This window comes from Rhinatrema bivittatum, chromosome 4 (assembly GCF_901001135.1).
Source record: "Rhinatrema bivittatum chromosome 4, aRhiBiv1.1, whole genome shotgun sequence".
Taxonomy (NCBI): Eukaryota; Metazoa; Chordata; class Amphibia; order Gymnophiona; family Rhinatrematidae; genus Rhinatrema; species Rhinatrema bivittatum.
This window is the reverse complement of record NC_042618.1, coordinates 232,997,182-233,019,207: the sequence shown is the minus strand read 5'-3', so window position 1 is coordinate 233,019,207 and position 22,026 is coordinate 232,997,182. Positions and strand designations below refer to the sequence as shown.

The 22,026-nt window shown below is 40.4% G+C and overlaps 1 protein-coding gene across 3 annotated transcripts in view; it reads left to right on the top strand.

Annotated features, from left to right (window-relative positions):
* Nucleotides 1-22,026, top strand: part of ADIPOR2 (adiponectin receptor 2) — a 147,515-nt gene that overhangs the window by 76,943 nt on the left and 48,546 nt on the right. For all 3 annotated transcript variants that reach the window (XM_029599900.1, XM_029599899.1, XM_029599901.1), the window contains one exon: nucleotides 9,934-10,044. In XM_029599900.1, the coding sequence (XP_029455760.1) occupies nucleotides 9,934-10,044 (111 nt within the window). The remainder of the gene's footprint in view (nucleotides 1-9,933; nucleotides 10,045-22,026) is intronic.

The following is a 22,026-nucleotide window of genomic DNA, read 5'->3' as shown; positions in this document are numbered from 1 at the left end:
GAGAGAGAACCCAGCCCCTGTGTCTTTTTTTTTAAATTTTTTTAAATTTTCTGTTTTGTTTATTTCATTTGGTTTAATTTGTCTGAGATAAAATCATAAATGGAAAGGGAAATGAAAAATAATGTAAGTGCACAACTCCTATTAGATTTAAACTGAGAACAGGGGGAGCACAATACGTGCCAGGCAGTTTTTTTTTTGGTTGTTACATTCCACCATTACGACTCACTTTTGTGCATCAGCCCTCTTTCAAGGGCAGTTATGTATGTATGTAATTTGGTACGTCGCCTAGAGTTAGTCACCAGGTGACTAATAAATAAATAATAATAAAGACGATAACTTCCATTCCAGTTCCGCTTTCTTGAAAACAAGAATGTAGATGTGGTGGCTTTTTTTTTTTTTGTGTGTGTGTGACAAAGAACTGAACAAAAATCCTTATTTCCCCCCCCCCCCCCTTAAAAACACAAAAAAAGGTACATGACTATATATTAGTGACAGAGCAGTTTAAAATCATTATTTTGTTGTTGGGGTATGTTGAATTCTAGACTTTTATCTCTAGCCCCACCAAGTCTCTGCCAAAGGACCTTATTTCAAATTTTGTGAACATGTAGTTGGGGGAGGATAGGGTGGAAAACTGAGTTTCACGCTCTGGGGGGGGGGGGAATGGAACAATTTTTTTTTGTCTGGTTATAAGCACATTGTGCACCGCAGCAGAGTCACTGACCCCCCCTCCATGCCGTCAAGCAGGACATGCAAGAATGCATCTAGGTAACCTCCCTGCCATTAGAGGTGTACACGTGCATCCCATCTGACAGTTGGCTGTGGTGTGGATCCAGTTTCTTTCTTTTGTCCTGTAAGCACCGTGGGTTTTTTTTTTTTTTTTATACAGCCTGCACTTGTCTTTTTGTCTTTCTTTTTTAAAGTACAAAAGAGAGGGTGATGCCTGCAGGCAGGGCCCTTACCCAGTCAATGCACGTTGTAATCTGAGCCCTAGTCACCATTTTACCGAGAGGGCAGGAGCCAGCAAGTTCTGCACTATAAACAAAACAACAAGGCGGTACTGTCAAGTTACTTGATTAACCAAGGACATTTTTCTTTCTGACCTTCAGCTGCATTCCAAGCAAAACCACAGGCACACGCAAATCTGAATCAATGTAACAGAGCTCTGTGAGAGCAAAAACCTGGGAAAATACAACTGCCCTAATGCACAAAATCAAAAAAACAGTCTATAAATAGTCTGACTTCCAGCTTTCTTAATGCTTCTTTTTTGCAGACCAGAACAAAATTTGAAATCCTGTCAGACGAGTGACACCCAACAGTTTGAGATATCAGGCTTTTTGAATTAAAGCCATTGTCGTGACAGTTTATCAGGGTATACATCTCACAGATGTAGTCCAAGCAGGTATGCATCCTGGAGCTGAGAGGGGAAAAAAAAAAAAAAGAATCCAAATATATCCCACCATCCCAGAACTACGAGGGATTTCATTTTGGCAAAAGGAAAAGCAAAAAAAAAAAATATGCACAGTACCTTTTTAATTCCTCTGTGTCATTCACTGGAAAAAGCAAAGCAGAAATATTCTGCAGATGGTCAAACTTTGTAAAGCTGATTGCTTGAAGATATTCCTAACTTAGTATTTGGGAGTAAGGCAAGAAAGTGATGGCAACAGATAGGACAGGGTAACTGGTCAAGCTTGTACGACTGACAGCAGGGGAAAACTGGCCTTAGCCAGAGTATTATAAGTCGGGACAACCAGGCAAATTACGTGGACCAAATAGCCCTTATCTGCTGACATCTGTTATGTTAGTAAGTTGGGTTTTTTGTTTGTGTTTTATTTTTGAGTATATATTTCTTCAGACAAGTAGGTTCACATAATGGCACAAACAGGTGAGTGCAACTCTGCTCAGCATCAAAAGAACATGAATCTTCCAGAGCTTTCTAGAAAGGCTTAAAAGCCATTCACTGCACTTGCATGGTAGTTCCTGTGCTGTGGTGACCTTGCATCTCCCGTCACTTCACTTTTTATTTTTGTCTGCCAAGACCAGATATGTTCTTTCTATGCCTCCACAGAGAACATTTGTGTTTTTATTTTGCCTTTTCTCTAGAATTGCCCTAGTTAGCTTTTTTTTCACACTTGTTTTAGTCTGTTTTCTGTGGATTCTGCTGAGCTGGCCACTGTTTTGGTTTTTTTTTCCTTTCGTGCAGCCATGCCAGCAAGCCATCCATTCAAGTTTTTCTTCTCTTCAGGCCATCTCCTGTTGCCATCAAATAATAAGAATCACTTGGACTAAGAGAAATTGCTTGTCTTAAAAAAAAAAAAAAAAAAAAAAAAAAAAAAAAATAAGCAGCTTCACTTTCTTTGAAGATGTCAATACATCAGTCTCACAAATACACCTACCTCCTGTTTCCCCCTCCCCCAGTCAAAGTTAATAAATGTAACTGAGTGGTGTCAGGGGGCCATTGCTGCACACAAACTACCATGCATACGCTGCAATAGGCTTTTGCCTTTCTGGAAAGCACTGGAAGATTCATGTCTATTTTGCGCTGAGCAGGGTCGCAACACCTGCTTATGTGACTGATAAACCGCTGTCTCCAGATGGGACCTGTTACAGGTAAGCAATTTTTCTTTGTGAAATATGTCTGAACATAAGCAAGTGCTATTTGTATCTGGGTCAGGCAGTGTACATCACACAGTTGTGCAGAAGTCGGTGCACTGAACCGCAAAAGAAAAATTTGCGGACTGGATTTTGCATGCAAAAATGCATGAAAACCCTCAAATTTTGGAGTATTTGTTTTTGCATGCAAAGACTGTACCTTTTCTCCCAGATTTCTGGGTTCATACAAATAAAATTTTAGGCATAATTCACTACATGTGAAATTTTATTTAAATTCAAAGTTAATGAGCTGCTGTGATGCAAAGTCATGCAATGCAGCTCATTAACTTTGAGTTTAACAAAGCCTGTTGCATGGAAAAGGGTTTGTGGACTGGTTTTCACAAAAATACAGTTGTGCTCATAAATTTACATACCCCTGGCAGAATTTGTAAGATATGTAACATTTTAAAGAAAACATGAGTGATTGTCTAATGTTTCAAATTCAACTTATTATGCCTCACAGAATAGCGGAATTATTAAACAAACCAATAAGGGAAATAATAAAATGGTCCGAAATCGGAGCGGCCTCGGAGGGAACTCTCTTTCGCCCTCCCATCACCTTCCCCTCCCTTCCTCTACCTAACCCCACCCCCCTATCTAAACCCCCCCCTTACCTTTGTCCGTAGATTTACGCCTGCGAGAAGCAGACGTAAATCTACGCGCCCAGCAGACTGCTGGTGCGCCGTGTTCCGACTCGGGGGCTGGTCCGAAGGCCTGGACCACGCCCCCGGGCCGGCGCCGCACCCCGCCCCCAAAACGCTGCGTCGTTCGGCCCAGCCCCCGGCACGCCCCCTTCCAAAAACCCCGGGACCTATGCACGTCCCGGGGTTCTGCGCGCGCCGGCGGCCTATGGAAAATAGGCGCGCAAGGCCCTGCTCGCGTAAATCCGGGCGGATTTACACGAGCAGGGCTTTTAAAATCTGCTCGTAAGTGAACTTAATAGCAGGTAATGGACTTCTCCTCCAAGAACTTATCCAATCCTTGTTTAAACACAGCATGCTAACTGCACTAACCACATCCTGTGGCAACAAATTCCAGAGTTAATTGTGCGTTGAGTGAAAAAGAACTTTCTCCGATTAGTTTTAAATGTGCCCCATGCTAACTTCATGGAGTGCCCCCTAGTCTTTCTATTATCCGAAAGGGTAAATAACCGATTCATATCTACCCGTTCTAGACCTCTCATGATTTTAAACACCTCTATCATATCCCCCCTCAGCCGTCTCTTCTCCAGGCTGAAAAGTCCTAACCTCTTTAGTCTTTCCTCATAGGGGAGCTGTTCCATTCCTTATTTTAGTAGCCCTTCTCTGCACCTTTGCCATCGCAACTATATCTTTTTTTGAGATGCGGCAACCAGAATTGTACATAGTATTCAAGATGCGGTCTCACCATGGAGCGCATGAACTGCATGTTTGAGTTCTCCCCAAAGTGGCTCAATGATTTTGAGGTCAGGAGACTCATGGCCACTCCAGAACCTTCACTTTCTTCTGCTGCAGCCAGTGAAGGTCAACTTGGACTTATGTTAGAAAGTCCAAGTGCACCCCATGAGTAGCTTCCTGGCTGATGAATGCAAATTCTCCTCCAGTGTTTTCTGATAAGATGCTGCATTCATCCAGCCATCAATTTTGACTAAATTCCTTGTGCCACTGTATAGCTCATCCGCCCCCCCCCCCCCCCCCCCCAAAAAAAAACCCAAAACAAAAAAACCCCAGCAGAGATCCATCTCCGTGCTTCTCTTCATAGCATTTATGGTTGGACCATAACATTTAATTTTGGTCTCATCACTTCAGATTATTTTGTTCCACAAGTTCTGAGGCTTCTCTAAGTGCTGTTTGGCATACTGTAAGCGGGCTGTTGTGTGGTGTTGGTGCATCAATGGCTTTTTTTCTGGCAACTCTACCATGCAGCCAATTTTTGTTCAAGTATCTCCTTATTGTGCATGCTGAAACACCCACACCAATTGTTTCAGGGAAGCCTGTATTTCATTAGAAGTTGCTTGTGGCTTTGTCATTGCATTCTGACCAATTTTCTTGGCAGTTGTCTGAAATCTTTCTTGGTCTACCTTGGTATTAACAGAACCCATAATTTTCCACTTCTTGATCAGTTTGAACCATACTGATTGGCATTTCCAAATCTTTGGATATTTTTTTTTTTAATCTTTTTCCTGATTTATAAAGTTGAACTACTTTTGCTTTCAGATCCTTTGATAGTTCTTTTGCTTTTCCCCATGCTTCAGTAACCACCAAAGTCAGCGCAGCCCTGAATGAAATTCACAAGAGTTTCTCAAGAGCTAAGGAACTCATTGACTATTTATACACAGAATCTAATTACAATCAAACAAGACACAGGTATGACTACCTACCTTTCACTGCCATCTCAGCCTGTGTGCGTCAGCTTGAATGTATATTATCAGCCCAAACATTTGAGGATATGCAAGCTTTTGAACAGGATCATATTTCTTTTCTTGCTATGGTTTGTTTAATGATTGTGCTATTCTGTGATGTGTAATAGTTTAATTCTAAACACTTTAAAAATGACATGTTTTGTCTGATCACTCACGTTTCCTTAAAAATGCTAGATACCCCTGCCAGAATTTGTAAGATTTTTAAACTTGTGAGCATATCTGTAACTGCATTTCGATGAAGTGTAGTTTTTTTTTTTGTTTGTTTGTTTTTTTTGCAGGGTCCACATAATGCATGGTTTTACTAGAGGTAGGTTTTATCAGATAAATTTGATTCATTTCTTTGGCTAGGTGACCAGATAGTTAGATTGAAGAGAGTGCTAAATTTGGATTTCAGTAAGGCCTTTGCCAAGGTTTCACCTAGGCAGTTTATAAACTGAGCACCAATTGGTATGGGCCCTAAAGTAAGTGACTGGCTGGCCGATACAATAAAACGCGGGAGGCGCGCGCACAGGCCACAATCCTGTGTGTGCGATTCAGTATTTTAATTTATTAAAATTAGGCCTGGCGGTAAAAAGAGGCGCTAGGGACGCGGTAGCGTCCCTAGCGCCTCTTTTTTGATGGAAGCAGCAGCTGTCAGTGGGTTTGACAGCCAACGCTCAATTTTGCCTGCGTCAGTTCTCGAGCCCGCTGACAGCCACGGGTTCGGAAACTGGACGCTGGCAAAATTGAGCGTCCGGTTTTTGACCCGCCAGCCGCGGACCCATTTTAAATTTTTTTTTTTTTTTTTTTTTACTTTTTTAAACTTTCGGGACCTCAGACTTAATATCGCTATGATATTAAGTTGGAGGGTGCACAGAAAAGCAGTTTTTTACTGTTTTTCTGTGCACTTTCCCGGTGCCCGGAGAAATTAGCGCCTACCTTTGGGTAGGCGCTAATTTTTGAAAGCAAAATGTGCGGCTTGGCTGTACATTTTGCTTTCTGCATCGCGTGGGAATACCTAATAGGGCCATCAACATGCACTTGCATGTTGCGGGCACTATTGGGTTCGGGGGGGTTGGACGCCCGTTTTGGACGCGCTATTACCCCTTACTGAATAAGGGGTAAAGCTAGTGTGTCCAAAACACGTGTCCGAATGCCGGCTAACAGTGCGCTCCATCAGAGCGCACTGTACTGTATCGGCCTGTGGGTTAGAAGCTGGTTGAATTGGAGGTGACTAAGTTGTAGAGGTAAAGGAGTTAATTCGCTGGGGGTGGGGAGGAGACGTTACTAGAGGTGGGCCACAGGGCCACAGGGCTCAAGTTCTTATCAACATTTTTGTAAGCAATATTGCAAAAGGACTGTCGGGAAAGGTTTGTCTTTTAGCAGATAACAAAATTTGCAAAACAGACACCCTTGAAGGTGCAGAAAACAAGAGATGTAGTGAAGCTTCAGGAATGGTCTAGAGCAGAGTGGTTCCCAAACCTGTCCTTTGGGGACTCCTAGACAGTGAGGTTTTCAAGATATCCACAATGAATACGCATGAAATAAAATTTGCCTGCTATGGAGGCAGCGCATGCAAACTTATTTTATGCATATTCATTGTGGTATCTTGAAAACCCGACTGGCTTGGGAGACCTTCCTCCAGGACAGTTTTTGGGGAACCACTGGCAGGCTAAGATTTTAGGCTGCAAAAACCCAAGGGAGCGATTATAGTATAGAGGGTGAAATTCTTCTGAACATGAAACAAAAGCAGGATTTGGGGTCTATTGTATCTGATCTTAAAGTGGCCAAGCAGGTGGATAAGGCAACAGCCAAAGCCAGAAAGATGCTTGGGTGCATAAGGCGAAGAATGGTCCAGCAGAAAAGAGGTGGTGGTGGTGCTCCTGTATAAGTCCCTAGTGAGTCTGATTTGAAATACTGTGAACAGGTCTAAAGACCGCATCTTCAAAAGGAAATAAACCAAATGGAGTTACTCCAAAGGGGTAACTAGATCAGGGGTGGGCAATTCCAGTCTTCGAGGGCCACAAACCTGTCGAGGTTTTAGGATATCCTAATGAATATGCATGACATAGATTTGCATACAACTGAGGCAGAGTGCATGCAAATCTCTCTCATGCATATTCATTAGGGATATCCTGAAAACCAGACTGGTTTGTGGCCCTCGAGGACCAGAACTGCCCACCCCTATACTCTATGATTAATGGCTTTTTTTTTCTAAAGCAGACTTAAAGATCTAACCATATATATACCCTAGAGGAAAGGTGGGATGGGGGAGATATGCTAGAGACTTCCAAGGTGTCCATGCATGGGAGGTGGATGTCCTTCGATGGAAAGGAGGATCTGAAACAAGATACGATGTGGCAAGAGTGAAAGGGGGTGATAGACACAGGAGTGATCTGAGGAAATATTTCTTGACAGAAAGGATGGTAGATGCATGGAGCAGTCTCCTGGTGGAAGTAGGGGAGACAAAGACAGTATCTGAATTCAAAAAAGCATGGGACAAGCACAGTAAATCACTGAGGGAAGTGGTAGGGATTGTAGAGCTGAGCAGTTGGTGTGGATGGGCAGATTAGATAGGCCATGGGTTCTTTTTCTTCAGTCCTATTTCTGTTTGTATATCCATGCAAAAGTTTTTGGTTTGGAGCTAATATGCACCCACAGCAGATTTTCACGCAGGCAAGGCCACTGATCCATAGGAAATCCCAGGGATTAGTACAGTGGTTCTCAACCCAGCTGTTGGGACATACCCAGTCAGTCAGATTTTCTGGATATCCATAATGAATATGCATGAAAAAGATTTGTACATTCTGCCTCTATTGTATCCGAATATACACTGGCCTTCCAGCCTCTCCTGTTCCTGCAGTAGGCTGGCACACCTTCATTAAGAGGGTCAGGGGTCACTGCCATGCGAGCCTACGCCCTGCCTGGATTAACCTGTCTTCACTAAAAAAAAAAAATTATCAGATTAAATAGTAACGTCTCCTTTCTCCTTCCTTTATCCAGTGCTTAGATGAGGTGCTGCTAATTTTGTCTCTGTAGCTGTAAAACAGTATGCATGATCCATCTGGATGTCTCTTCCAAAATTCAATAGAAATGAGAATAAAATTCTACATTTTGCCATGCCCACATTTTTCTGAAAATCAGATATGAAGGTGTGTGATAGTTGAAATTATTTTGCTGTTTGTGCTAGAGTTCCATGTGGACCCTATAAATTGCCTTTTCTGGTCTGCTCTGTAATCTCTGTCCTTAATTAAAGTGGGAGACCCAGCTGTTTTTGAAACTGCTTCAAGGCTGTGTGTGTGTGTATATGTGAAATTGACATTATCCCTATGGAGATATTGAACCGTAGAGTTGGAACAAAAGGAAGCTACTGAGTCCACTGGCACATTTCAGTAAATAGCAGGCGTTCAGACTTCATTGCAACATCACTTTATTTATCAGTCATGGTATGCTTCTCTCTCTTCAGTTGCAGAGAGACTACGTCAGGAAAATCTAATCCCTCTCCTTTGAGAGTTCATCCTGAAATACTTAAGTAGATAAGCATCTCTATCATCACCACTACCAATGTACTCGCTCTTAGAGCACACAAAGTAGCAACTCTTGTTAACAGCCTAAGATTCTGGACCACTTTTAAATTAAAAAAAAAAAAAAAAAATTCACAGGGTTAGTTTGCCAGGTGTGAAAATGGCTGTATGTAGTGCATTGTATACAGGTAACAGTGCCTGCTGAGTGGTTTGATAGCATGGTGGAGGATAGATGAGAGCCAGTGACAGACCAGAAAAAAATGCATTAAGCGATTATGGAGTACTGTGGAGTGTAAATGGCTATGCCTTCTGATTGCACTGTAAATGTCTAACTGGTCAGAGGGTTTTGATGTCTATATTTTATAATAGTTGTATGACGCCATACAAAATCTGCCCCCCCCCCCTCCAAGGAGAATTGATTATCTGAGCAAACGGAACATCAGCAAATGTTCAAGATCAACCAGTAATTAGGATGGGGGGAGATTTTAACTAGCTTCCCATGTGAACAGCTCTGTGCTCCAATTGCATCATCACACTGTGTATGCCCCTATAAAATGGTTTACATTTTTGTAATCACCACACAGAAGCCTCTATCCCCACAAAATTATCAAAATCAATCATAGAGAGGAAATATCTTATCAAACCATCAATGTACCCAATTTTTACCAAGAGAAACAACGTCATCAGAACTTAGTGCAAATGTGTAATCCACTGTCTCTAGCCACGCAAAGGGCCACAAACAGTATCAGCCGTTTGTCTGGCACTTCACTGTAATCATTTGATGTTGTCTCTAAACAACTACCCACTACATTTTATTTAACCCTTTTATAAATCAATTTCCCTTAAACCCAAAAAACTATTTTTTTAATTCACTTTATTATCTCTCTTTGTCAAATATTAGTATTAAATGTTTTTCATCAAAGTTATACTTGGCTCCCACTGTAGAGACAGTGGATTACACATTTGCACTAAGTTCTGATGACGTGGTAAAAATTGGGTACATTGATGGTTTGATATTACATTTTGGTATGCATTGTATGTTGCCTGTTTAAGTGACTGCCATGATTTGCATTTTTTTTTTCATTCTTTTAAAAAAAAATGTCATTGTACCGCAGTTAGTGAGTCTATATGTTGGTGCTACACTTTATTGCTGTGCTTAATGGAAAGAAAATGTTCCCAATTACAGATCTGTCGAATAGATTCTTAAATTCGGGCTTTAAATATATTAGTGGCTATATTACTTTCCGTGAAAATATGCTATATAGGACTTTTTATATATATATCACACTCCTGATTGCCTCTAGCATTTGATTTTTAGAATGGCCAAAGAACAATACAAAATATAATGTAGAACATTTCTTTTTCTTCTGTTCCTTTCAGAGTTCTAAAGAATGGGAGAGCACTGAAGAACCAGCTCGGGAAGATGAAGGGTTTATGGGCCTCTTGCAGGCCCACCATGCCATGGAGAGAGTGGAAGAGTTTGTGTATAAGGTAAGAATGGGACTTCTGAAGCTTCCCAGGGCTTTCTTCACCCTCCTCTTAAAATGAGAGAAGGGGGCGGGGGGGGAACGTAGACAGATCAACTTGTGACTATTGTGTGCAGGCGGACAATGAAAACATTTTTGAGTTGCTTTACCCTTTTTATGAATGGGCATAATTCAGAGGTAGGTCTATGCAAAGATGAGCTAGAACAAAATATCTCTTTAATGGGCATAAACCACAGTTCAGCAGTTTTCCCAACCTTTGTCACCTGATTCCATTTTGACTACAACAGCATTGCGACTTTAACTGTAATGATTAAATCTTTGCCCCCACTGCCTTTCCTAGCTTTCCTGTGTTTAATAGCTGATGAATGAGCTAACACACTTCATTATGCTCATCTTGACTCGAAATGCTCTCTGTCCCAGAGGGGTCTCTTCTTCATCCAGGATAAGGTTAAAAGAGACAACGGAGCTGAAGATTGGCTTAACCCAGTGCTTCTCAAGCCAGTCCTGTAGTACCCCCTAGCCCATCTGCTTTTCAGTATATTCACAATGAATGTGCATGAGATGCGGGACAGTACATGCAAATCTCATATACAGATTCATTAGGAAGGTTAGACAGGGGGGTAGGGAAGTTCCCTCCCAATGCGCTTCTGGCGCAGGCATGTTATAAAATCCGCATGTTCTTATGCGCGCGCCGGGAGCCATGCGCACCTTTTAAAATCTAACTCCAATGATGTTGAAAACAAGGCAATAATGGTACACTCCTCTTAGGTGGCACAGACTGTCCAGCATTTTAAAACTATCATGGTGAATTATTCCTTCAGTTAATGAACCAGCTTGTTTTTCAATTCTGCTGGTAGGATGTTCAAAAATAGTCCCCAGGTTTGACGAAAGACGTGCCTTTTTTTCTTGTCAGACATCATCTCAATGGATTTCTGTTCCAAAAGATAAAGCTCTAACATAGATGCTCTCCAGCTTGTGACATCAGGTCCCACTTTGTCCAACCTTTTCATAAGAATACGTTTAAGAGCCATGAGACACCCTTTAACAAGCAGCAGTTTACGTGTATTTTTCATGACTGCGTACTTCCTATATGCCCCAAAACGCAAAAGACTGCTGACAATGGAACTGCAGCCAGAGTCAGAGCTGTGAAATATTGTAATCAATTTTGCCAAAATGTTTGGAGAACAATGCATTCCCATAGACAATGTATAAATGTTTCATTAGGTTGAGAACATTTTAGGAAGTTATCAGACGTTGCAATCTTAGCTTTATATGCTTTGCTAGGCCAAAATATTGGCCTCTTAAGGACTCTAAAATGAATTTCTCTTATGCCTAAACTTTTTTTTTTTTTTATTAAGAACTTAAGACCAAAACACTGCATGTTTTTTGTTTTTATGCACACTGAGCAACAATACACAATCTTTCTTTCTTCTTTTGCATATTCCCCAGAAAATAAAATATACAATATATGTATATCATAAATGATAAACTATCACTTACACCCACATTCTTCCCTTCCTCCCACTGAATAGTATATAGCCAATATAATGACAAGTTCACTTTAGAATTCAAGAATCACCTCATCAGATATTAAGAATTAAACTTCACACATGATGAGACAGTTTGAATATAATTTCCCCAAATTGCCAAAAAAATTCTTCTTCACTTGAAGGAAGACTTTGATAGCGTGTTTTCCATTTGCATCACATTATGAAACAAATATCTCCAAAACCAATACGACAGAGTATCCTTGCCCCTCCAATGCATCAGAATAACCTTCTTTCCCAAACACAAGCATTTTTTTTGATTAATAAATGCTCACCCGTGTTAGTAAGAAATAAAGGCAGAAATCTTTCAAAAAGAAAAAGTTCAGGAGTTGTGGTAATAGTAACATCTAACAAACAGGCATTCTTTATTGTGCGATGGGCCGTTAATGCATGTGTTAGAGTGTAATAACACTCTACCACATGCAATACTAGCCTCATTGCAGCGGTAAAATGCTAATTAGGGGAAGGAAGGAGTGTGGGCGGGGCTTGGGTGGTGTTAGGACCCAGTAGCACTGCGGGCAATAATGTTTTTACACATTATCGCCGGCAGCCCTGTGGGAAATAACGCCACCTTTTTCCGTGGTGGCACGTGAAACTGCACCACGTGAAGTTTGCGGCACGTGAAACTGCACCACCGTGATATGGCCGGCTGCACACTATCGTCCCCCCCCCCCCTCCTGCCACTTTTCTGGCCGTGGCTCATCATTCTGCTATATTTATAGCAGAATGATGAATCTAGGCCTTAGTCTCCAAAAAATCCCCAGTTTTTCCCCAAAATGGCTTAATTGGAGGACATGACCAAAAAGCATGAGAGAGGTTACAGACAACCGAATTACATTTTTCACAAATCTCTGTGGTAGTAATTCATGCTTTAAAAGCTAAATGCTGTGACATACGCACGGCTTAAGAATTTATATTGCATTTCCCTAATGTACTTGTTAGTGGATAAGTCCGATAAATGTTTAAAACAAAACTGTAACATCTGTGGGTGAACTGTAAAATCCTGTCATGATTCCATGTATCTATGGAAATTGTCAAAGTATCTTCTGTGTTCAGTTTCACTAATGCCTTATGTAATTTAGACATGGACAATCTCTTGAAATCTTCAAATTGAAAAAAATTCTCAAATGCCCATTTCGAAGACTGAAGATTCTCCCTGGGTAATGTCAAGATGTAATGTCTAAGTTATAAATAGAAAAAATAGCTTCTATCACTCAATTCATACTGCTGTTTTAACTTCTGGAAAGAGATAAGCTGACCCTCTTCAGCCACAACATGCCTTATCTGTAGTTCTGTTAGAAATCCATAATTGAAAATCTACTGTATGTGAACCAGAAGAAAACTCTAAATTGCCTTGAATGAGCAATAAAGGAGAATAATGTAAAGAAGTCCTCAGCTTCTTGGACAATCTTGACCACATCCAATGTATTGGGGCAATCAATAGAATATTAGACCATTCCTTTGGGAGCATTTTGGGTTGAGCATGTAAAACGTATCTTAAATCAACAGACGACGACGTCTGTGCTTTTTCTCCATGTATATACACATAAGCTGAATCACCATTTAACCAATCCCTGGCATGATTATAATCCACTAAATCTGGCATTCCCATCCCACCATGAGCCCAGTCTCTTTAGCTAGGCAAGTAAAATCCTAGACGTCTTCCCCTGCCAAATAAAATGACGAAGCAGCTTATCCAGATTCATTCAGTCCTTTTGTTTAAGCTGTAATGGGAGATTTTGAAACACGTAGAGCCATTTGGGAAATATTTTGAAAATATTAATCCTCCCTCTCAAAGAAAGTGGTAGATCCTACCACGCTAAAACTTTTTCTTTAGTAATTGATAGTAATTTAGAAATGTTAAGCTCATATAGGGCAGACAAGTCAGTGAACACTTGTAAACCTAGATATTTAATGGTACCATTTCAGAGGAAATCGGTCTCTCCAAACCAATTTAATGGAATCTGGAAAAGCCAAAGCCTCTGATTTTCAATATTTAATTTAAATCTAGAAAATGTTCAAAATGTACCAAAAATGTCCAGGAAGTCACTCGAAAAGAACCAGATCTGTTAAGAAAACAAAGATATCATCTACAAAGGCCACATATTTAAACATCATGGAACCCAACTGTTTTCAAAACCTGAATATATTCCAACAATGGTTCCAAAGTGAATAAAAATAAGAGTGGAGAGAGTAGACATTCCTGTCTGGTACCACAACCTATATGGAAGGAATCATAATGCATACCATTTAAGAACATAAGAACATGCCATACTCTGTCAGACCAAGGGTCCATCAAGCCCAGCATCCTGTTTCCAACAGTGACCATTCCAGGCCATAAGAACCTGGCAAGTACCCAAAAACTGAGCGCCAGTGGATGACTATATAATAATTTCACTGCTTGGAGGAAAAACCTAGACCCATATGGTCCAACATATAAAACAATCTCATTCCACCCTATCAAAACTGACCACCAGAAAAGGCTCCCCATTTCTCTTGCAGAAATCCATTGCAGCAAGGAGTAATCTTACATTGATCAAAGCATAGTGCCTTCTGACAAAAATCCACTTGTCCTGGCTTAACAAATTTGGGAAGTAGTATTGCCAGACGATCAGCCAGTATCTTGGAAAACAGCTTTTGATCAAAATTCAACAAAGAAATTGGGCGATAGGAGGCAGGAGAAGTCAGATCCTTCCCTGCTTTATGTGTAACTGTTATATGTGCCAAATTAGTGTGCGAGGGATATTCACCTTTATTAATCAGGGCTTGATAGACCAGATGTACAGGGTCTATCAAAACATCCGAAAGAATCTTGAATTCTGCACTATACCCCGTCAGGCCCTGGTGCTTTAAGAGATTTTGCCTGACGGATACCCACTGAAATCTCTTCTCTACTAATCGGTCTATTCAACCAATCTAGCTGCTCTGTACTTCATTTTGGCAACCACAGTTTTTCACAAAAGCTCTTAATTTCCCAGGATCCCAAACTCCAGAAGAATAAAGTTTTGCATAGAAACGTTGAAAGCTTTCCAGTATTTCTCGATTAGAGTTGGTGATAGTGCCTGAATTGGTTTGCAACACTAATATATGTTTGGAATGGACATTTGCCTTGATCATGTAACAGAGATTTTGTTTGTTTGGTCCTACTAAGCTATCATTCCAATTCCAGCAAACTTTTATCAATGTCTCTGCTCTTAACCACATAAGAAATGTCACCCCTCAAAACAACCTTGGCAGTATACCAGAATAAAATGGGATCTCCTATATGAATACTGTTGTGAGTAGTGTAATCTTTCCATTTCATTCTCAGATAATCCTGAAAGAGGGGATCTGTAGCCACATAGTATGGGAATTGCCAACTGCGAGTTTGCTAATCTCCTACCCTGTATTTATTTATTTTTATCTATTTTATTTAGATTTGTATTCCGCTTTTCGCACTTTTTTCAGTGCTTCAAAGTGGTTTACATTCAGGTACTGTAGGTATTTCCCTATCCCCAGAGGGCTTACAATCTAAGTTTGTACCTGGGAGGGTAAAGTGACTTGCCCAAGGTCACAAGGAGCGACAGCAGGACTTGAACCCTGGCCTCCTGGTTTGTAGCCCACTGCTCTAGCCACTAGGCTACTCCTCTGCTCCCTGTAAGAAAATTGAACCCATACGAGAGCATGATCAGAGATCAAACTGTCATCAACTCCCCTATTAATAATCTGAGAGAATATTCTTCCCAACCAAAATATAATCCAGCCGAGAGAAAGTAGAATGAGCTCTTGATAAATGCATGAAATCCCTCTCAAGAGGATGAAGCACCTGCCACACATTAACCAGTTGTAACCTCTCTTCCAGGGGAGCTTGTATCACCTTTAGACAAATGTGATCTATCAAAGGTAGGGTCTTGGTTTACATTAAAATCTCTGCCTAGAACTAATCTGTCGTTCATAAAAGGGAGTAAATACAAAAAAGGGAAGCCCCGAAAAAAACCATCATCAGAATTATTTGGAGCATATATGTTGCGAAGTATGAATGGCTTATGTTCTCTCAGCCATCACAATTAAATAGCGACCATTAGGATCTTTAATTTTCCTCTTGATAATCAATGGCAAACTTTTATGATTTAAAATAGCAACACCTGCTGATCTCGTTGATGCAGAAGCATATTTAACTGTACCACCCCAATATTTCTGCAGCCTTGTGTGCTCTAAGAAACTTAAATGGGTTCACTGCAAAAAAAAGCAATATTCACAGCTTTTCTTTTCAATGTAGTGAATTTTAGTTCTTTTTATGACGGAATTTATTCCACAGACATTCCAAGAAATCAACTTCACCCTTTTAGATGTCATTTATCCACCATCAACCCCAAATAGCATCTTCGCTGAGGATATACATTATCCAAAGGAAGGGACTCTCCCAGCATAGGCCCCCTCCCATAATGCTTGTGCCTCAGAACAAATGTATTTTGCATGTCATGCTTAGCCCACCAAGAACTTGTCAGATCAAGTTTAAACCAAATCTTAGATCCCCTCCTCAATGCCAGAATCCTCCCACTCTCCTCTGACCAAACCCCATATAACTATAAAGGAGATAACTTCCAATGTGTGCAAACCTTCCCTCCCCGCTCCACCCCCTATATCCCCATAGTAATCTGTAAAACTATCACAAAAAGGAAAGTTTTCACAACTGATAAACAGTCAAGCTGCATAACTATTGAAGCAATTGGCCATTAAAGTGAGAGAAAAAAATGAGAAAGTAAGATGTGCAATCTGCTTATGCAGACTATTTGTCAGTTAACGTTAAACTAAATTCATGGCAGCTAAGACCAGCTCATTGTTCCTTTGACAAAAAATGAAAAGTATAATAGAAAAGATTGCCAAGTCAAAATAGGAAGTGGATAAGTAATTAGAAAAATTGAGCTCTTTTGCCATTCTGATAGTCCAAAATATGAAAAAAGAAACTGCATAGTCTCCCAGTGGAAGTCCAAATCCTTAGATATTCCATCACCCAAGCAATGAAGTTCCCGACTATCTCACACAAAGTAAAAATAATCCTCTGCAGAAAAAAGAAAACAAATTAGCTCTTGGTACTGGTTTAGCTTCCAATTCTGCCATGTATTCTCGGGCCGGAGAGGGGTTTAGTGAACTATTTCACCCCCTCAGTACACGGAACTAGTAATTTCGCTGGATATATCAAAGCGGACTGTATGCCCATTTCATACAGTTTATTACATATATGGCGCAAAGGCTGTACGCTCTGCCGAAAGTTCTGCAGAGAAATCCTGGAAGACTAATATCTTCCTATTATGACACAACTGTTTCCCCGAATGCAGAGCTTGCAAGGTGTCAGATTTATGTGCGAAGTTGAGAACTTTCGTAATAACATGCGGTCGGTCAGCCTTCTTCCTAGGGCCCAATCTGTGCGTGCTCTAAATACACGGTTTACCATTCACCTCGGACAAACCAGGTCTCCAAAAGGTGCGGCAGATCTAGATTTTCCAACGATTCAGGTAAGCCAATGAATCTTAGATTGTTTTGGCGAGACCTGTTCTCCAGGTCTTCAAGCTGTTCTATATGTTTTTTCATAATCAACTTGAATGAAGAGACCTCTGTCTGAAGTGAGAGCAGGCTGTCGTGGTCATCTGATATTCTCTGCTCCATGCCCATAAATCGCTGCTCGTAACCAATTAAGGTCGCAGACATCTCCTCTAATTTATTAAATATTTTGTTTTTAAATTCCGGTTCCACTGCTTCTGCTACGGTAACTTTCAAGTCCGCAAGCGCTGCGGTCTGTGGAAAATCCTTTTCCAAACCTGGATTTTCCTCTGCCATCTTAAAATCCACTGATTTAGATTTTCTTTTTCTATCTTTTTTGGCTTTTCTTGTGGACATGACAGCAAAAACCACAAAGTCCAGAAGTAATGGAATCCACTTCCCAGAGCAAAAATATCAGCTTTTTTGTAAATCGATGGGGGTGGATAGGTGGTTAGTTGGCACGAGAAGGAGAAAACATCCTCCTTCTCACTGTACCAGGTGATCTCTCCATTAATTTCTCTGATTATAACACTATTTACTGCTCTCTAAAAGAATATAACAGGAATATATATATATATATATATATATATATATCTAATTATTAAGTCACATCGCAAATCAGGGGACCAGATATAAGCTAACACTGGTAATAGAGTATATTCAGTGTTATGCAGAATTTTATATAATGTAGTTACTCTTGCAGGGTTTTGACACACAATAACCCATTTGTAAATTTTCCAGATTCCTGCTTCGTCAATGAAGAAATGTAACTGAATAGTTGTAAATAAACAAGATAACCATAATGACAACTATGACAACTATAATCAAACGAATGCATGTTTCCAAATTGTAAATCAATAAATGATTGTATGTGTGCAACACCCAGTAGCTTCAAAGTTTTTACAATTTTTCATACATTACCTGGGATAAATTGCGGATTGCCAACTAGAGGCAAACAATATGACTGCGTCTGAGAGACCTAGTAAATTCATGACATGTTGCCAGTTCTTCTTCTTTGTACTTACTACAAGAGATTGCGAGATACAAGGTGGAAGAGAATTAACCTTAGCATGTAACAGATATTGTAAACTGAAAGGCTCTACAAACAATTCTCTGGGATCACTACAGACTGGAATACACAGATATTTTATGGTACTATCAGCCCAGAGTAAAGGAAAGGTGGTCCAATTTCCTCTTAGCTGACCAGTTGCATCTGATGCTTCAGATTTGTTAAAATTTAGCTTCAAGCCTGAAAAACTACCAAATTTGCCAATTGTTTCCAGTACCAATGGGAGAGTAGAATGGGCATGTGTTAAAAACCATTAATATGTCATCTGCAGATAGCATCACCGTCAATTCCTGTTGCCCTAGAGATATTTCTCGAATCCTCTGATCTTGCTTTAGTTTTAGAATAAGTGGCTCAAGTGTAAGACTAAAACATAGCTGAGACAGCAGGCACCCTTATTTTGTTGGGTGCCCCTAGTTAATTGAAATGGCTCTCAAGTTGACCCATTAATGCAGATCAATTCCCTGGGGCTGCCATATAATAGTGCAATTGCTTTTAGGGTAGGCTGTGGAAAAAACACATTTCTACAAACCTATGTGCAGAAAATCCTATGACTCCCTATCACAGGATTTCTCAGCATCAAAGATATCCACCAGTGGGTCCTTTTGGTTTTAGCATGTTTACACTCCTCTAAAGCCAATAACAGCCTCTGAATATTTGTCAGTAACTTCCTCCTTTACACAAAACTTGATTGTTCTACTGAGATTAAGCTAGGCAGGATTAGCTTTAGTCTATTGGTAATTATTTTTGCATATAGTTGGACATCCTGGTTTAACAGGAGCTCGGACTATATGAGCCTGGTCCCATAGGATCTTTACCTGGTTTTGGTAGAACTATTATAGCTGCCGTTTGCATATTCTCTGGTATATTTTCCTCCCTAATCATTACACTAAAGAGCTCTTTTAGTAGGTTGGATACTGACTCTTGCAGCAATTTTTAAAAAAATTGCTGGGAATCCATCAGGCCCAAGCAACTTGCAAAGTTGTAGACCTTGAATCACCTGAAGTACTTCCTGCTCTGAAATATGCTCATTCAATCTCTTCAAATCAGCTTCTGTCAATTGAGGAAGCCGAATATCAGCCAAAAACATATGTTTCTGTTCCTCATTCTCAAATTCTTTACTATATAATTTCTAAATTTTTTTTTAAGTTATCTCCTCTATCTGCTGTGCATGTTAAAACTGATCTCTTTGCATCTTTTATGCCACAAATACATTTTGACCACATCTGGGCCTTAGCCAAATTTGCTAACACATGCCCTGATTTGTTGTCATATTGAAATATGTGTTTGTGTTTAAATGCAAGCATTGTTCCTGTCACCTACTGATGCAAGAAGTAATTTAGTAACTTCTGTGCAGATTGAAATCTGATCTTCCATTCTTCCGACTAAGTGATTCATTTGATTTTTATAGTACAACAATCTCTTCTCTAATTCTAAAGTATTCGTAATTTGCTTCCGAATCTTGGCTGCTACAAAGCTAATAATAATTTCACCTCTAAGTACTACTTTTGCAGTTTCCCAAAATAGTATTGTTGGCTTTATGTTGCAGATTTATCATTCTCAAATTGCTTCCATTTTCAATTAAAAATATTTAAATGCAGGATCATTATTTCGCCAAATCAGTAACCAACAAACTGCTGGTATGGGTCCCTTTTGAGGTAGTATATAACATAGGGCAGTGGTCAGAAATAATCTACACACCAATGTTAGCCTTGTTAGCTTGACCAAACAATTCTTCAGATATCAACATATAATCTACCCTGGACTTATGTAAATGTTCTTTTTCACAATATATGTAGTCCAGTTCCTCTGGGTGCAAGACTCTCCAGATATCTAATAAAAATAAATTGTGTCACAAAAATTGTATCCCTTTGCCCTTAGCGTATGGAGCTTAGATTTGAAACATTTATCTAATGCAGGGTCTTTTACACAGTTAAAATCACCCCAAGTAACAACCAGTGCAGAACCCAATTTTGAGACGTGTCACCAAATTAATGAAGAATTCATGTTCATATTGCTTAGGGGCATAAATTGATGCCAAAATAACGTGTCTTCCATAAAGCTGACCCTTTACCAGCACAAAACGCCCTTCTGTATCTGTATAAGATTTTTCCTTTCCATTTTAAAGGAAACATTTTTATGTAAGAGTATCGCAATGCTTTGATGTTCCCGAGGCATAACATATCTGATTACACCAGCGTTTCTTTAACGTCTCGAGTTCCCAGTCTGTTATATAGGTCTCTTTATAGAAACACAACATTGTTTTTCAGTCGATTGATGTGTGCTAGTACTTTTTCTTTTTTTAATAGGAGAACCCAGGCCTGTCACATTCCAGGATAAACACTTCAACTGATTACTCATAATCAGGCATGTTGAATTGTATTATCGTAGTCGCAGGCATGACTGCTATTGTACGCACACCATGCCTCAGCCTACATACGGGCCGCTACAGAACAGTGTGCTCCGACGGAGTGCACTGTTAGCCGGCATTTGGACGCGCGTTTTGGACGCGCTAGCTTTACCCCTTATTCAGTAAGGGGTAATAGTGCATCTAAAACGCGCGTCCAACCCCCCAGAACCTAATAGCGCCCGCAGCATGCAAATGCATGTTGATGGCCCTATTAGGTATTCCCGCGCGATTCAGAAAGCAAAATGTACAGCCAAGCCGCACATTTTGCTTTCAGAAATTAGCGCCTACCCAAAGGTAGGCGCTAGTTTCTGCCAGCACCTGGAAAGTGCACAGAAAAGCAGTAAAAACTGCTTTTCTGTGCACCCTCCGACTTAATATCATGGCGATATTAAGTCGGAGGTCCTGAAAATTTAAAAAAGTAAAAAATTTAAAATGGGCCCGCAGCTGGCAGGTCGAAAACCGGATGCTCAGTTTTGCCGACGTCCGGTTTCCGAACCCGTGGCTGTTAGCGGGCTCGAGAACAGACGCTGGCAAAATTGAGCATCTGCTGTCAAACCCGCTGACAGCCGCCGCTTCCGTCAAAAAGGCGCTAGGGACGCGCTAGTGTCCTTAGCGCCTCTTTTTACTGCCGGCCCTAATTAAATAAATTAAAATACTGAATCGCGCGCACAGGAGAACGGGTGCTCTCCTGCGATTTTACTGTATTGGCCCAATAGTGAGCTGTCTCTTACTTGTTTCCTCTACATGATTCTATGTCATGTACCATCTTCGCTTGTATTAACCATCAAAATACATTTTACTGTAATTACCATAATGAAAGGACTCTGCCCCCAGCAATCAATTATCAACTCGCTCGCCAAAGAGAGCCTGAGATACCTGTGTAAAGGCACCATCCTCCGAAGTTGCACCTAGAACGATAAGAGCAAAATACTTTCCAACCAATTCCACTTAGTTTGAACAAAAACTTGTTTGCTGCCATCTGGCTTTCACAGTAAGGTTGAGAATTAATTTCAGTTTAAATCTGGAAATATGCCTGATCAGAGTCAGCGCAAAATGTCTTGTACACATATAACTGTCTCCTTCTCTCAGGCGCAGGAACACATCGATATGCCTTCTCTCGCGGATAGACCACAAACAGCTTGAACCTAGCAGGTGCATGTCACTGCTAATACAGCTAATACAGCATAAGACAGAATGTCTCCCATACGGCCATTAAATGCAGTAGTTAACCCAAATTGTATTTCTCAACCTATGACCATTCATAGTTATTTCTTCTGGTAATTATTTACAGGCGATTGTATTCATGCCGAAACCACCACTGAAGTCACAGGGTGGCCACAAATTCCTTTGCTTCTTCCACTTTATCATAATTTTGCACCTTGCCATCATGCCAGATGTGTAGGCGAGCAGGAAATTGTAGTGAAGATTGTATTTGCTTTTAAC